At 35.5% G+C, this 18,229-nt stretch overlaps 2 protein-coding genes across 3 annotated transcripts; both read right to left on the bottom strand.

Annotated features, from left to right (window-relative positions):
- Positions 1-1,364: 1,364 nt before the first annotated feature.
- On the bottom strand, positions 1,365-2,537 carry LOC104908453 (uncharacterized). Its single transcript, XM_010697571.4, has 3 exons — positions 2,243-2,537; positions 1,944-2,117; positions 1,365-1,751 (listed from the first exon to the last, which is right to left on the bottom strand). The coding sequence occupies exons 1-3, from the start codon at positions 2,466-2,468 to the stop codon at positions 1,528-1,530; spliced, it is 624 nt and encodes a 207-aa protein (XP_010695873.2). The 5' UTR covers positions 2,469-2,537; the 3' UTR covers positions 1,365-1,527.
- An 808-nt stretch (positions 2,538-3,345) lies between these two features.
- Positions 3,346-16,446, bottom strand: LOC104908454 (hypothetical protein). 2 transcript variants are annotated; one of them, XM_010697572.4, is made up of 10 exons: positions 16,043-16,446; positions 11,272-11,719; positions 10,974-11,132; positions 10,765-10,848; positions 5,597-5,674; positions 5,268-5,360; positions 5,046-5,189; positions 4,285-4,392; positions 4,099-4,150; positions 3,346-4,023 (listed from the first exon to the last, which is right to left on the bottom strand). In XM_010697572.4, exons 2-10 carry the CDS (start codon positions 11,632-11,634, stop codon positions 3,995-3,997), a joined length of 1,110 nt encoding a protein of 369 aa, XP_010695874.1. In that variant the 5' UTR covers positions 11,635-11,719; positions 16,043-16,446; the 3' UTR covers positions 3,346-3,994. The 2 variants fall into 2 exon arrangements, with proteins under 2 accessions (XP_010695874.1, XP_010695875.1); XM_010697573.4 differs by lacking the exon at positions 16,043-16,446 and adding an exon at positions 12,475-13,075.
- Between the last annotated feature and the right edge of the window lie 1,783 nt (positions 16,447-18,229).

The following is an 18,229-nucleotide window of genomic DNA, read 5'->3' as shown; positions in this document are numbered from 1 at the left end:
CATTTCGATAATCAAAAGAAACGGCTCTCACAGAAAATAATCCACTGAAATGAAGACCCAAGGGCCACCTCTTGATCAAAAATAACCAACACCAATAAACTAACCACTTACAACACCAGGAATAAGAAGAGAGACAAGCATTCATAACTCTTAGCAAATGCAGATTAAAATACAACAAGAATAACAAAAACCAACTGATCCAGATAAGCTTAATAAAATAACTCTTCAATGAGAGAAATTTTACACGGATGCCATGCATCGAATTGAAATAAAAAAGGGAGGAAACATGTGAGAAACCAGGCCTCCTTAATAACACACAAAGAGAGAGAGGAGGGGCCCAGTTTCCCACAGCATTAACAATCCTAGGATATGTACAAGCCAAAACAACAAACAAGATTCTAATGCAACATTATTCTGACAACAAGAACTAAACATTCCCCCCACAGCAAGATTAAGCAACAGCATCACAAGGCATCCCAAAAAACAACCACCAGCTTACTACAGAACTAACCAACTTAAACTTTAGATCTCTTCAGATCTGACGATGCTGAATCATCCCCATGATTACCCTTCCTTCTCTTAGCAGCACTAGATAGAGAATGGAGGGAGAGGGAGACACTAAGACATACTTCCTCCATTTCTTTTTGAGTGAGTCACTTTCCTTTTAAGTGACACACTACTCAAAATGGCAAAAACTCAATGAATGTAGCATCTTTAGAATTGGAGCTTGATTGTTATTTTTTGCTTAAAGTGTTCAGCTTTTTTCAAAAACTAAGGACAAAAATAGGAACATCGTAAAAAGTATGAATACTTGTAGTTGCTCATTTTCTTTGTGAAGGTCCTACCTTGACCTCTTCCTAAATCCTGCACCTTTGCGCTTTCAGTTTTCAAAGAGCTGTTGTATAAATATAGTCCTATATAGGAGTCCCGATGTAATGCTTCCGAACATATCAGACTATCAGAGTACTTATTACTTTTTTCCTGGGGGAAAAAATTGTGCATCATTTTGTTGCTGCTTACTCATTTTCTTAAAACTCCATGCCATTTACAAGTTAGGATATTAGACTGAAGTAATGTCATTGCTTCTGTTATACTCATGCGTGTGCAATCGTCACATTTCAGAACAAAAATGTAGAGAGTATGCTGAGATATTCACATCTTCTGAAAAATTTTCTTGAAGCTCTGGTGATATAAATTGACAGATAGGCCTGTTGATCGGATTAAAACCAGAGCAAATATCGGACTGAAAAATTGATCAGGACCAAGCTTGTGAATCCGACCCAAAAATCAACGAGGCAGATGGAAAAGGCTGGATGAAACCAAGTCATAACATCCCCCCCCCCCCAACTATTAGCACAAACAAATTTGAAAACTGAGTTTTCCATTGACATAAAATTGGAGTGTTTGGTATTGTATTGTACCTTTGATTTACAAACAACAAACCTTGTGTCTTAAGTGTCGATGTTACTCTACTATATACAAGTTATACCAGTAAGATAAGTTGAAGAAACTAGGCAAGCAAGGCAACTAGACATCTGAATCAGAGTAGAGTTGGTCGAGAAGTTCTTCCCTGTCAATAAAGCGTTGAAGCATCTCCACTTCCTTTAAAACAAGACATTTATGTTCCTTCTCGCAATCGCGTTGTTTAGCAATGTAATCATAGATGGCATCCCTCAGTGGAGTTGGAATTACGGAGAGAGAGGTCAATGCTGAATAGGGGAATGGCAAGTATGACAAAACTTTCAATGCAGCTGCAAATAATGCCAATATATATATCATTTTCATTTGAAATCAAAGATGAGACACAATTTGACATTGTGAAATGTGAATACAACTCTACAAGGCAATTAGGCAAGGCATTAGATAACTAGATACAATGACAATTCACAATTTGACAGTTTGGTAGCAAAGCTAAATAGGAATAGGAAGTAGATGAAACCAACCTGTGGAAGCTTGATGATATTGGGCTAGACCTTCAATGAATATAAAGCGGTGATTGCGAAGCATGTCCTCTCTTTTGACACCACAAAGTTCCATATAAGGTTCAGCAGTCTTCGACTGAAGGCAGCAAAACTTGATCTTTTCATACTTATCTGCCTTAATTATCCACTTAACACCTGCAAACAATTCACTTATCAAGCCAATCAAATCAAGAATCAACAGATTCTGATTCAGAATTTAGATGATCATGCATTTGAAACTAGATAGTAATGTAATGGAGAGAGAGAGAAAGAGAGATAACCGGTATGACAGAGACGACAGACACCGTCAAAGACGACAACACGAGGCTGAAGGAGGGAGGGTTTAGTGACGGCAACTGACGGCGTGCGAGCGAGATTGAGATTGAGGTTCAGCTCTTCATCGTCATCGCCAGCGAGATTAGCCACGCTCGAGGTAAATTTCGCCGGCGCTGCTGCCGGTACCGGTGATTTTAATTTCAGAGCTCGCACAACAAGGTTCCGCATCATAACAAAATACTGAAAAACCCAAACCCACGCTCTTTTACAGTTACAATTTACAATTGGACTGCCTTTTTTTACAATCTTCTCCTCAACCTATTTTTTTATCCTCTTTAAGAGCTTTTTTCTATACATCTTTAACTAATAGTATGTGTTAATAAAAAAATTGAAATTTAATATTTTTAAACTTAAGCGGTAATCATTTTAGCCAAAATCTCATATCGTAATATTTTTTGACAAAAGTTTTACCAACTATACTCGCTGACATTCCCAATTTACTTATTTTGGAATATAGTCATAGACACAAGAATTCGACTTTCTCATTTTTAAAGAAAGTGGTTTGACATTTTTGGTAAAATGTATTATATTATCATTTATCATGGTGATTCGACAGCGTAGGGTATATTCTATTTATCATATTTTTGCTCAATTTCACAAAAATAAGAAAAGTTGATAAAGTTCAGAAAAATTAAGATAAGGAAGAAAAGTTAAAGAGGGAGTGAACTAAAGCCAGCAAAAAGGTCGTGTTCGCGTCATGTAAGTGCTCATGTCATATATAACAGGTTGGAAACCTTTGACACTATAAACTTGTCGTCTCATATTAACCCATTTAATTAAACGTGTTGGAATATCTGGACACTAACCCACTTTTTTCGTGTTCGATCCCTATCGTGCTAAGCTATAACAATTGTATTAAACGGGTTGAAACGAGTTATCTTTATGTTGGAAACCTCAACACTAACTAGACCTATTAAGTAAGACGTGCCATATCATGTTGACCCGATTAACTAACCTAGATTAAAATCATCAACACTACCCAAGTTTTTAGTATCCAATTCGTATCGTGGTATCATATCGTATCAACTTTTGTGTCGGCACTTGAGCGAACAAAAACTTACTAGAAATTATATTCAACTTCATAAGTTAGACAAAATAGAACCTATAACTAATAAACTTGCAATGATTGATTAATTAACCAAAAGTTGTCACATTAAGTTTTAGGTCGGCTTGATGTGATCACTGATCCAGAGAGCCAGAAATTTGATATCCATGACATGTCTCTTTGCAAAGCAATTATGCCATACAGGCATGCAGCTCGGAAAAATCCACTACACAATATGACAATGAAACTCTTTGACAAAAAAGAGGCCGCGAGAAGAGCTCGCATTTGACAAATATCCCTACATACATGGAACATTCGATGTTCTTTAAGTTTTAAAAGATCAAATAGAGCTACTCCATATAGTAACTGAGATCTTGATGACACCTAAATATTCCCTCGAGTATTTGGCTTTGTTTCTCCGAGTCTATCTTCCCGCTTTTGTTGTCTTCATTTAGTCAGGTCTCAGAAGTGTAATGCAACTGCCGACTTAGATGTCGCAGGGCCAATAATGTTGGTGTATCTTCCGAGTAATCTCACCCTCAAAAGCAATTATCATTCATATACTGTAATTTGTTCACTTGTGAATTTTTTTTCCTTGCTAAAAATTGGAAAGCCGAAAAATGAATGCAGGAGCAAGAGCAGGATGATTCTGCTACTGGAAAACCTCCTGTACTTGACCATCTATAACAGCACAAGACACGTCAACCCCTAACCCAGAAAATTTCCTAAAGATCAGAAAACAAGAGGGTAACTCACCAGCAAGATGGACACCAAAATTTGCTTGTGCATCAGCATCAGAGTTCAGTTCCTGCAAGTAATCAATTTAAATATGCATAATTAGCCAAACTGCTGCATAATTGTCTACGTAACCAGAAAAAAGTTAATAGATATTGCAAGGCACCGAAAGCTGTTACGTTCTAGGATCTAGGGCAGCATACTCACCCTTAGAACATGAGTAATCTCAAAAGAAGAGAACTGGTCCTTCAGTTTCTTTGTTTCTGCATACAAATCGGACATGTTTTGATTCTTGACTCTCCATAAACCCTGAAGCTGCATTGAAGAGTAATGTCAAGTTTTGAACTAATAAAAGTATCAGCTTGATTGAGGACAAATTAGAAAATGGCGTTAAACAGTCTCAGCAAGAATAGAAGTTGCAGTAAAAAGTTAAACATGTTCACTTTTCAAATTTGTAGCAAAGGCATAAAATGTGATGGTAAAGGCACATAGTATGAGTTAGGCAAGACAAAACTTCCAATGCAAGCATAAAACCGGCGGTGAAGGCCATGGTTCAGTTTCATATATGCTCATTACTGGCCCTGTATTAAGAAAGAAAATGCAGAAATTCTTGAAGTTAAGAGAAAAAAGCGACATGAACTATCATTTCTTGGTGCATGATTACATTGGAAAAATACTAGCAATTCCATCCTTAATTCCATAGCTAGAATGAAAAAACCTTGCTTGGTAAGTGATTTGAATTTGCCCAGGGTCAGAAAGTAATTTTGTAGTTACATAAAAGACAGGCTAACATCCCTTCTTTCACTTATCACTCATGAATGAGCAAAACAAAAGACAACAAAGATCTTCACACAAGTCACAACTATAGCTTAGTTAAAAGTATCACAGAGAGTGGTTTTCCTTGGTGAAAAGATAGCAACTTAAATAACTTGGCCTGCAGAAGGAAAAGAAAGCAAGAGAAGATAAACCTGCATAACGACAAGTTTGCTGTCACCCAGCGCTTGAATACTGGTATAACCCATCTCAAGAGCTTTCTTTAATCCTAATATAAGAGCTTTATATTCAGCAACATTATTGGTTGCGATTCCCAAGCCTTGACGTATTCTACATATCTACATAGATTCTTACATCAGAATATCAATTAAAAGAATTGGGAATCAACTTTATTAATAAAAAGATGAGGTTTATACCAAGCTTCCATTAAGATCTCGAAGTACAGCTCCGGCACCAGCTTGTCCAGGATTTCCTTTAGAAGCACCATCAAAATGAATAATACAGGAAAGCTGCACATCACAAACAGGAAAGTCAACGAGAAACTTTACGGCATTATTTTTTCAATAAAAGAGCATCAAAAATTCCAATCCTGTTCCTCATGCGAAAGCCTGAGTTTTACCTAGTGCAAATGCACATATACTACGGGCACCTGTGATTCATATATACATTATTTCATATAGAGGACACAAGGATGTCAACAAAAGAAAATACATTTCAGAGTCTGCACCAATTTAAGCCTACTCACACTATCAGAAGGCATGTGATCTAACTTCTGAAGCTTGCTCAATGGATCAACGGAGGTCAACTGCAATCCGACAGTCTCCTGCAAAATAGTTAGTGCAGTATGAGAAAACAAGAATGACTTTTTTTCATACTGACAGTGTCAAGAATTGAGCCTTGTTTTCAATTTACAATATATGTTCATCATCTACACATCACATCTTTTTGGAGGGGGGGGGGGGAATGAAAGTTCGTATTCAGATATTAGGGCTCACAGGCTAATAAATAAGGAACTGGAAACAGGACAGGGAAGTGATAGCCTCACTTTTGTATCTCTCTGAGATAGAGATATTTTAAAGGCCCCCTATGGCATAAGCTGACGAACAGGGTAGATAAACCATAGTTCAAATAATAGTCAATAAGTAGAAAAACCCTTCCAAGAGTGAAGCCATTCCTTTCTAACCAAATTATCATAGGACAGCCATGAAGGTAAAATGCCACAACAGCAACTATTTCCCAGCTCTTTCCATATAAAAAACTGCAAAGGTGGACCTTACAACCCAAAGCTCCATATAGACCCCCAAACAATCTTCTCCATGAAGGCATGAGCTCCATATAACGCCATAAAATCGAGCATCAATTGCAACAGCATTTTTGATGTCTTTGCAATACACACAAAGATAGAAAAAGAGGCTACCCAGTTCACCACCTTCATATTTGGGGAAATTACGACCAAGTTATCCGAATTCCAAAATAGACATACAACCCTTCTTTATTTCACCATCCACCAAAATAGAAATTACGAACTCTTATAGTCTTATCCATGTTAGAACTACATCGATGAGTTGAGGATTACTTGCCCTTTAGTGGACCAAACCGGTGTGGATACTTGACAACCCATGCAAAGGCAAGAGAAATTCCCCCCACCCCAATCAGTATCTTGAACCATTAAGCAAATAAAATAGATTTACTACGCAAAGATCACTTGTTAACTTGTGCCAGCTCCACCGATTAATTGTATGCTTTCGAGTTTTGACGTTAGGCAATGGAACTATACTTTCTCCGGCCAAACGAATGGTTACATTCTTTCTCCATAGTCGCAAACATTTAAATCTGACCAATATGACCCCGTTTTTATGTACTGAGAGAAACTGAACTGAACAGAATATGGGAGAGTGCCTGAATAGAACATGAGAGAGTGTCTGAGATGAATTGAATTGAAAATAAGTGCAAAAGACCAACGCCTAAATCTATTAGTACAAGTTGCAGCTTCATTTTATAAAAGTTCTCTTAAGAAAGAGTCTAACCAAATTAGAGTATTATTACTACTGTTCTTTGATCATTATAAAAAGCAAATATGAGTATAGATTCTGAAGATATGAATATCTTTTATTATTTGGACTCTTTATTTTACTTGAAGTATCCATGTTGGTTCCTCGATACTTTGACATGAATATTGACGTTTCCGCACAATCAATTATTCAATTTAGACCAAAATAAAGAACTTTTTAAATAACAACAGACGATTTGAACACTTGGACACGTACAGCGTACCTTTATCTAAAACAGATACCCAAGTTCAAGTAACATAAGGTATATTAGACTGAGACCCACTCAAGAATCTGGATACTACTGTATGACATCTAGAAAGAAGTCTCAGACTAATGTATCAGTCATGGTACAACTGTACTAGAGGACAGCTGACACTAAAATCTTACAGATAACTAGGATTCACTATTTCCCCAGAAGCGGTGAAAGGAGATGAGAATGACTTACTATGAGAGAACTCAAGAAGAAGCTTCACGTCATAACATTAGCCTTCTGCCACAACTTCTACTTAAATTTGGTCTTCAGACTTCAGCAGATCAGACATGTCTAATGGCAGTGATCTGCAGGACACGCATGGACTCCATGCACACTGCCACGTCCACCCCCAAGCTGAATAAGCTCTTTATATAAAAGATTCAAGAGCTTCAAACTACTACCATAAATCCACTATCCACCACAAGAGCTTTCTAACTTCGTGCTTTTTTTCACCATATTAATGTTCATCTTCTTATTTTTCTGCTTCTTTGATCGTTGCTAAGAAGCCTGCACCGTGGCGACTAATGGAAGAAATTCCCCGCACAGAGACGAGACTCAGCCTGGGAAACTGTAATAGACTAGCCTAGGAGGGAAAGGGTATTTTGGTAATATACTCTAGTTAATATGTTAGCTTGGAAAATAAGGCAAGTAGACTATAAATATAGGAGAGCAGGGGGAGAAGAGGATATGAAGAAAATATTTGAGGGTTCATTTTAGTGGTTAGCTTTGGGAGTGTGTCAAGTCACTCGAAAACTTGATAAACTATCTTTAAATTCTGTTATTTTCCATTGTTATCAATCGAAAATCATCATCTTCTTCCTTAATTTTTCTGCCCAAATTATCAGTTCATCACAGAAACAGCATGTGATGGATCATATCCCCGAATCGGCTCACTCTCAATACAAGCCGGCCAACAAACTGCAGGTATATAGCTGATTGTGCTTCTCAATTATCTTATCTATTAAGCTCGAAATATGGAAAAGGCTACTCAATTAACTCGGATTTTAATCAAGTCCTTTAGATGTTAGACTCTTGATTGAAGGGAGAAGATTCAGCTCATAAATTTCTATAGTACAACAAGATCTTGGGTTTAATCTCTTCTAGACATGGTCCAGATGTACACAATTCCATTCCTGGTGGAAACTATCAAATGAGTTGCTGAAACGTTACAGCTTTAGAGGGGGTGGGGGGTATGGTATGGGAATATTTGATGTAGGAAACGGACTCAAATAAGCGTTTCCGTTTTCTAATTGTTTGGTACGAAGGTTAAATAACGAATACCGTTTCCGGATGGAAACATAATCCCCCATTTGTTACCCTCATCAAACTAGTGGAAACAATTACGTTACCTTCCTCAATCATAAACCTCTCCATTGTTTCCATTCCACTAGGATATCAAACAACTATTAAAGATAACAATAATTATTTCCATTTTCCCTCCTTATCCAAATCCTTTCCATTCCGTTTACATTGATTATACTAAACACCCTCTTAAATGTTAAAACGAAAACTTAAGAGATACGATATTATACATTCTGGGGACTGTTCATTATCGTTCTTTATTTTTTAGGTTTTAGTTATCAGTTTCAGAGAACAGAAAAAACACTAACGATGGAAACTACAACCTTGGATACAATCTAACTTGAGTGAATGAGGCACATATTTCCAAAAAAAACAGAAATATGGAAATGTTACCTTTCCAATAGAAATAAATATGAAAACTTTTTGAGTTGAAACTAATTATATCACATTTTGAGTATGACTTCCAGATACAAAGCCAAATACTGAAAACTCATCCTGATGTCCAGCAGGCCCTAAGTAGTCATGTTAGTGAAAGCTAAGAAAGATAGCTGAGCTTAGGAGTTAGAGATCCATTAACAAGTACATTCAAGGTGGATACCTTATATTGCATGCAAATTTCTATTCCATTAACTTATGCCATCTTAAAATGCAAGCTACTAAGGGAATCTTTCAAGCACTTTCAGCTTGTTAGAAACGTTTCATGCACAAGTATTTAAATTTTTGTCTGAATTGGTCTGATGGTAGGTGAGCTACTAAGGGAATCTTTCAAGCACTTTCAGCTTGTTAGAAACGTTTCATGCACAAGTATTTAAATTATTGTCTGAATTGGTATGATGGCAGGGGAAAGTGGCTCTGGTGACTGGAGGAGACCATAGCTTTTACATATGTCAAGGGTCACAAGGACAAGGATGTTGTGGATACCCTTCAGCTTATCAAAAGTGCCAAGGGGACTGGTGCAAAAGACCCCATAGCAGTTGCAGCAGATTTGGGTTATGATGAGAACTGTAAAAGGGTGGTCGACGAGGTGGTTAATGCCTTCGGGCGCATATATATCCTGGTCAATAATTGTTCTGAGCAATACGAACGCTCGACTATAGAGGAGGTCAGTGAGCAGAAACTTGAGAGAGTATTCAGGACAAACATCTTCTCCCATTTCTTAGTCACAAGATGAGCACTAAATCACATGGCTAATTATTTCATACTTCATAGAATAGTCCAGCTACTACTACAAGTCTGCAACACCCACTGAGGACACTGTTGCAGTTCACTTCTGAGAAGTGAGAGCATTAACAAACTCATTTTGTTTTCTTTTGGTAATTGGGTCCGTTTAAGAAGATCAATTTGAGAGTTAATTGATCCAGTTCACTGTTTTTTCCACTTCTGCTGTTAGAGGCAACACATGACAGATTCAGTGAAATGGAATGTTACAATTCCCAATTAGGAAATGTGAATACCTCTGTTTTCCATTGACTTTACTACAACTTATGAAAAATATAAAATGCAGTCCTTAAGGATGATGCATAAGTTAAGTAGCAAACATGAACATCCAATGACCCCAAACGACACCTAATTTTTTTATATATTTCCAACTTACTACCATTTTGAAAATTTTATTTAATATTTTATCCCACACCATTTTTGAAGTTTGTAAATTATGTCAGTAACATGGTAATTTTCTGTGTGCATATGTATAGGCATGCCCTGAAGCATATGCAAGAAGGGTCCAGCATCATCAATATTACATCAATCGTCGCATTTAAAGGCAGTCCTTCATTACTGGATTACACTTCTACCAAAGGTGCTATGTGGCCTTCACTAGGGGCTTGGCCCTCCAGCTTGTACAGAAGGGCCTCCGAGTCAGTGCAGTATCCCCAGGTCCTATCTGGACTCCCCTGATTCCAACCTCATTTAAGGAAGTTGAGGTGGAGAGCTTTGGGCCAGAGGTGCCGATGAAAAGGGTGGGGCAGCCTAGTCGAGCATTATTGGTCCTCGCGTTCAAAGCTAGATGGTCCTTGCTATGTGTATGTCTATTTAAGAATCACCTGTGGAGATTCTGAAAGGTATTTATATCATTGGAGGTAAGCTAGAAGAAATATTTTTGAATCATGATGTCTTAGGGACATGAGTTATGACAATTTGTATCATATGATCATATCACAAAGCTTATATATTGACCAGACAATGTCACACATGTGTGAGTAAATAGTAATACTCCAATTGGTTCCATTGCTCAAGAAGAGATATATATCCACAACAGCTACTATTCATTGCATCTTAATTCCAAGAAAAAACAAGTACACTACTAACCTTATTTCCTGATTCTAGCACATCGTGAGGCCTCTTCTGTGGCAAATCTATACTGGGTCTTTCATCTTTAGAAGATGTTGGTTCCTAAACAGCAATGGAAATACCTCTGCAATTAAATTTTGACAGGAAAGGCTAAATAGAGTTGCTTGAATAAATTAGAAATTTATTTAACATCCCCCACTAAATTATTGACTTGAAACTGATGTTACCTGATAAAGACAAGGAACAAGTGTGCCAAAAAGATCATCTTTGAGATCAGAAGCTTTGATGGTATAGAGAGCATTCTTAAGGCCACGAGAGACAAGGTATTCCTCAGCATCTTTAGGCAAGGAATATCCTTTATACACACTAACTGGAGGGTCAGATATCTGCACCATTTTGGACAAAAGTTAGCTGACATCAACAGTGGAACAGCAAAAGCTAAGGAAAACTCGTATATATTAGAAATATTAGCTACAAAATAAAGAAAGCCTTGGATGAAGGACAAGGATAGTAAAAAAAATTGACCGAAGAGGTAAGTTGAGCTTGGCATTCACTGAAAGTGTTGTAAACACCAACAACATCCCCCTTTCGAACCACGAAATACGCATCCTTCTCGTTCTTCTCCTCCATTACTGCCTCTGTACTAGATTTTGATTTCGGCTTCCGAGGAGACTTTTTCTTTGTAGAATAACACTGAACAACACCAAGCCTTGCGAATACACAAGATGATCCCAAATTGATTGATTTTGAAACTGGGTTCCTTTTCCAAGATAAATTGGAATAATAACAACTCCCATACAATGAAGAAGAGTTACCCGCTATTGAACGAGCTGATTTCAGGATAATTGAGGAAGAATAAGCAGATATTTGGAACAACAAGCTGTTCATCACACTATATTATACAATAATTTCGGAATGGATAAAATGCTTCATGCAGCACTCAGCACTCAGAAGCCGAAACTCAAATCAATACCTGAAATTAGAGATACAATTCTAAGCAGTGGCAGATCCAGGAATTTCCTAATGAACCAACAATTACCGTTCACTAAACCAAAATATTTTTTAATAAAAAATACTCTAAAGTAAATTTTAATCGAAAAGAAAATAAATATATAACCGAGAATAATACAAAATACAACCAAATAGTACTAGAAAAACCAAATATCCAAATAATACTACAAAATACAATCAAATAGTAGTAAAAATTGTTACAATTGTTCACGACGAGTTTTCATGTTTTGATATCGATTTACAATATCATTCATGCTAACATTCAAAAACAAATCATTCTCTAAATGAAACATGTTGCGAATTTGCCATAGACCATACTTAGTATCATTTCACCAAAATCACAAATGTAATTAGGCCAATTATGCATTTCTGTCATCTAATATATATTTTATGTAAAACAAATATGGAATCTAAAATATAATCAACAAAATCAGCATGACAGTGATAACATAACACCCAATTCAAACATAATGCCACTTCAATTTTCAAACACCAATAACACCCAATTCAAACATAATGCCACTTCAATTTTCAAACACCAATAACACCCAAATCAAAGTAAAACAACAAAATCAACATTTATAACAATTCTAAATTATATAATCTAAAATATAAACACCCATAACAAGTGAAATTGCAATTTATTTTCCAATTATCATGAAATTGATGAAACCCTAATCTGTAAAGTAAAACAAGAAAATTGACCAGATGATGTACCTAGTCACAACTCTTGGAGGTCCACCATCTGTCCGTCTATCGCCCACCGTCGTTCACCGCGTTCCGAGCAGGTAGGCGAGGCAGCCAGGCAGGAGGTCCGACTCACGAACGTTGTACTTTTGTTCTAAGGGTTTTTGGGTTTTTTGGGGTTTTTGGGGTTTTGGATTGAAAGAGGAGAGAGTTTTGTACTTTTGTTATTTTGTAGCGTCTTCGCCATGTTGTAGGTGTTTAACTCGATATTCATATCACTATATCAGTAAGACAGTAACCCTTTTTCCAGTGTCCATAGTGTCCAATGGGTTTGGCAAGCGGGTTTCAAGTTGGTATATACAGGTTGAGTCAAATATGGATCGGGTGTATTTTTGGATTTTATCAAGGACATAATTCTTTAAAATATAATTAGAATTTGGCGGATCGAATTGGGTCGGTTCAATTCTTACTCCAATCCAGAACTTTCGAATTCATTAGTTCGGGACATTTTTAAGTTTCGGGTCAGAAATCTCTTGTTCTGGTCCCAAAGAATTAAAATTGAATCGTGTCGAGTCACTTTGTACTGGTCTAGATAATAGGGTTGTGACTTGTGAACAGCAAGGAATAAAGAGGTGTGCTACGAATGTTTTGTTTTAATTTATATAGTTCTATATCACGCTTTCAAACATACTTCCTCCGTTCCATAATAAGTGAAACATAGGGATTGGGCCCAAGATTTAATAAACATCACTTTCAAAAGCCAAAAAGTCATAAAATACCCTTTTTTATTATCAAAAGGAGGAGAGAGAAAAGCAAACCACACAAGTTTGTGATGGGTACTCTTGTCATTTTGTCACTTTCTTTTATCCATTTGAAGTATGTTTCACTTATTTTGAAACATTCTAAAATAGTAAGTGTTTCACTTATTATGGAACGGAGGAAGTATATATTTTCTCGTTAATATTATAAATTACAATCAAAGGTAAAATGTTAAAGAAGGTTACTCTGAAAATATATGTTGAGATTAATTATTCTCATAAGCTCCTATATATGAGTATATGACTATGGTTTCTTTATGTATAAAGTACAACCACGATTAATGTCAAAGTAAAGTGTGTGGTTAATGTCAAAGTCAAAGTGTGTAAATTTAAAAGGAAATAAAGAAGCTTCCGTTTTGTGGTAAATAGCTAAAGACGACTAAAATGACGTCGTTACTTCAAATTAGTAGTTGTATAACAACAATGTAATATTGTTAAAATTCATGTATTCCAGTTGTTAATAGGTTTTCCTAGTGTTGTTTTGTGTCCTTGTGAATGTGCTAAGGTGGTGGTGATTCTAATTTCCTATTAAGAGAATATATATATATAGGGGGGTAGGATCTGCGAAAACAACTCTTAGTCTGAAAACTAAGAACATGAGTAACTTTTACCACTTTTAGGGTAACTTTTACCACTTTTAGGGTAACTTTTGCCTATTTTAGGGTAACTTCATTATATTAAGGATAACTTTATATATTTCAAGGGCAACTTTATACTACCTCCGTTTCTTAATAAGTGTAACACTTTCCTTATTTGGAATAATCACAATAAGTGCAACCAAGCTCAAAATGGTAAAAAAAGCACAATATTATTACAAATATGCCACCAAAAAGCAAGAGGGGACCACAACTTTTGTGTTTCATCACTTGAATTACTCTACTTTATTGTGGACCCAACTTTCTCTCTCTACATTCCTTGGTATTCCCCCACTTTCTCTATGTTGCACTTATTAAGAAACGGAGGAAGTATATTATAAGGGTAACTTTTAGTACGTTTAGGATAACTTTATTATGTCATAATTAATTTTCATCTTTCTAGGGTAACTTTGAGTATTATAAGGATAACTTTGAGTATTATAAGGGTAACTTTAACGAAGGGTAACTTACAGTAACTTTTGAGTCTTAATATCCCCACCTTCTTCTTCGACCTTCATCTTCTTCAACCTTCTTCTTCTCCCTCAACTCTCATAATAGAAAATCTGGATACCAAAATTCTTTGCTCAATTTCAGAGACTTTGCTCATTTCTTGTTTTTGCTCAATTTCATAGACTTTGCTCATTATGTTTTTGCTCAATTTGAGTGTTTTTTGCTCATTAATTTACAAATCATTGCTCATATTAAAATTGAAAGCTTACTTAATCTTCCGTGGAGGTTGAAAATTGAAAACTTACCATCTCAGTCGTTGCATTGGAAACTTCAATCTAATCTCAAACGTTAGATTTCGCACAGATTAGTAACACATCTCGACGTTATAAGCTCCTCTCTTTCTCTCTCGAAAACATCAAAACTCCCTTCCCAACCCATGAATCTCGAGATACTTTCATTCGAAACTAATGAATTGTGATATGTAACTTTCGAATCAAGCTTCAAAAGGCGTTAAATTATTTATTAGCTTTGAATTTTAATTTCCTAATTCTAAATTTTCGAGATACTTAATCTTCAATTAAACCTAAAATCTGGAAAAAAAAATTGAAAGCTTACTTAACTTTCAATGGAGGTCTTCCTCCAATGGAGATTGGAAAATGCTGCAAAAGGAGCTTCACTTAGCACGATCTAGAAGAGATAGCAACAAGAGAGAGAAAGTATTTGGTAAAACGAAATTGGGTAATGTTGTTTACAAGAGAGAGGGAGAGAAAAAAAGAAATGGAAGCTAAATACTTGTGTCCACAGGATAATAATAATAGACGGCCCAGATGTGGTGTTTTCAGTTTTTTAGTATATATGTGGTTTTCACAAGATCCTATATATATATATATATATATAATCTTGATAGGATTACCAATATCAGGATTGATGCATTGCACGGCAGAAGGAAAGAGGAGAAAAAAAGAGATCTAGAGCCTTTGCTTTGATACCATGTTAGGTTTAGCATAACTCCTTGATTAGCAGTGGCGGAACAAGGATGCTCAAAGTGGAGGGACAAAATCCGACCGTCGAGCATTTGGGAAAAAAATTAGAAAAAAAATAATACAACACAAATTGTTTAATACTTAATGTTTTACATTCAAAATTCCAAAATGCTTATAGTCTTACAATCTAAGAAAAATGACAAAAAAAAAAAAGAAACTAGAAACATCCATATCAACATCATGAGTTTGGGAAGAACTAAATGAAGGAGATTCATTTTGAGGTGTTTCACTATGAGCGGGTGAAGAGGTTTCTTGGGATTTCATTCTTTTAGAGATAAATTATCGAAGATAGGGTTGTTTTTCCTTAGCCTTCGACTTGTTAGAATTAGGTGAATGTATTTCACTTAACATTTCCTATTAAATTGATAAACATTAATCAATTACATATCAAAGTAATCAAACCAAACTATTCAATATTTCAATTATAAATAAACTCATATTTACAATTTCCTAATTAGAAATTTGAAATTGCAAACTAACAATTTCCTAAATCATGAGTTCATGACCAATTCCAAACCAGCAAGAAATCAATCAACAACCATAAATCCACAATCACAAATTCACATTTCACAAGTATCATAATTCACAACAAACAATGTAAATATTACCTTAAAAAAAACTAAAACTAAAATTTAGGGTTTAGAAAACTTACTGACTGACACAGTCAGTGAGTGTTGGGCGTGTCAGGAGGTCGGCGATGGCGAATGGACGTGGGCGGTGGGGGTGGCGGCGTCGCTTCGTCTGCTGACTCTGTTGCTTCGTGGCTTCGTTCCTCTTCGGCTCTTGCTCACGACCACCGCTCCTGACTCCTTCGTTCGAAATTCGTGACTTCGTTCCTCTTCCTCAATTCTCACCGCTCGTCGTCGTTCCTCCGGCGAATGCGAATGTGCGGTCGACCGGCGTCGTTCCTCCGACCTGAGTTTAGGCTTTCGTTTTTCAGTTTCTCTTTCTTCAGTCTTTCTCTTCCTTTCAGTGAGTTTCAACGTGTTGTTTTCAAAATCTTTTTCTCTCTTCCTCACCTTCACGCGTCTGCCCAACGTTTTTTTTCCGTTTTTCCTTTTTTTTGTTTTTTTAGAAATCTATTTCTATTATCTCTATTATATAAGGGAAGGGGGGAGCAATGGTGTCCTCTTTTGAAACGCCTATTTTGCCCCCCTTCTCTTTCTAAATTACAAAAGGAGTGTCAAAATCAAAACTAACATCAAAATCAAAATTGACACTCAAATAAAACTACCAAAAATAAATTTACAACACTCACTCACAAATTACTTAAAAGAAGAAACTTTACAATTCACCATATAATTGAGAAAATTACGTTATAAAAATCACACAAATCACTCAAATAATCAGGAAACTTTATTAAAGCGTAAAATTAACATACAAACTAAAACTAGCTAATAACCTAGAACATCAATACATACAAAAACATTTACAAAAATTTACTTAGAAATCACTATTCTCAATAACCATTCACAATTAATGGTGGGTCATGATAATAAAATAGAGGTGTATTTGTAGTGAAATCAGAATTTAGAAGTTAGACAAGGAAAAAAATAATTTACTTTTTTATAGTGTTTCCTATATATAATGAAACTTTTACATATATTTGGACCTATTTTTTTTATTATATAATAGCGATTAATTATCAAGGTAAAAAGGTTTATGTAAAATATCATTCAAGAATTAAAGTACAACATATCTCTATTATATAAGGGAAAAGGGGGAGCTATGGTGTCCCCGAATGAAGAGACTATGTTACCTCCTTCTCATTCTAAATTACAAATTCACTTATAAATCAAAGGGGGCATTAAACAAAAATATAACTATAACAATCACTCACAAGTCAACTAAAATCATAAAATTGCACAATTTACGGTATGCAAATCACTAAAATGAGGAAACATTACAAAAACTTAAATATTCACTTACAAACTACAATCTATGAAAAATTTGACTTGAAATCAAAGTGCCTACTTTCTTTACACTTTATGAAGTACTGTACTTAATTCAAAAATCAACTAAAAAATTATAATATTAGAAATCATAAATAAATGCAATAAAATTTCTATTTTGTTCATAGAATTTAACTTTGAAAAGTAAAAAAAAAAAAAAAAACAAAAAGAATGGTGAGAAACTTAAGTGACGGAAACTAAACCAATCAAATTTTGCAACTAAAAACAATTGTACTTCGTATGTCTAATGTTCAAATTTTGACTCTTATGCCGAGAAAATCGAGTTTCTGTTTCGTAAAATAATTCAAGCACGCATCGCGTGCAAAAAATTCTAGTCTATTACATAAGGGAAGGGGACCTATGGCGTCCTATTTTGAACGGACTATTTTGCCCCTTTTTCTTTTACTAAATTACAAAAATAATATCCATAACCTTTTAAAAGTGGCAAAGTTCAACACTATTCAAATCAATAGTGTTCTGAGTCATATATGGCTGAAATTTACTGTTCATAAGCTCCTCACGTGCGTACCGCGTGGTGAACTAAAGTAAAGCAAGCAAAAAAAAAAAGCTCCTTTGCCACGCGGTCAATTTTCCCCGCGTTCGTGTCTCTCCCTGGGTTTGCTGGCTTTTCCTAACCGCCATTGAAGAAATTACCTTCATGAAAATTCAAGGAAGCTCAGTTCATCTGTTTTTCGATCCATGAGCTATTTTTACCGCCATTTGTAACAGCCCTTATTTTTAAGTAAGTTTAATAAAAGACTAATTAATTATCTTAGTTTAATTATTATATTTTAATAGTAGGATGGATTATAATATTTAAAGACAAAAGGGAACACAATTATTAAAATGGTAAAATGATGTTATGGTATATGATTTTATGATGTATA

Source organism: Beta vulgaris, chromosome 6 (assembly GCF_026745355.1).
Source record: "Beta vulgaris subsp. vulgaris cultivar EL10 chromosome 6, EL10.2, whole genome shotgun sequence".
NCBI lineage: Eukaryota > Viridiplantae > Streptophyta > Magnoliopsida > Caryophyllales > Amaranthaceae > Beta > Beta vulgaris.
The sequence above is the reverse complement of the archived record's forward strand: the minus strand, read 5'-3'. Positions and strand labels throughout refer to the sequence as shown.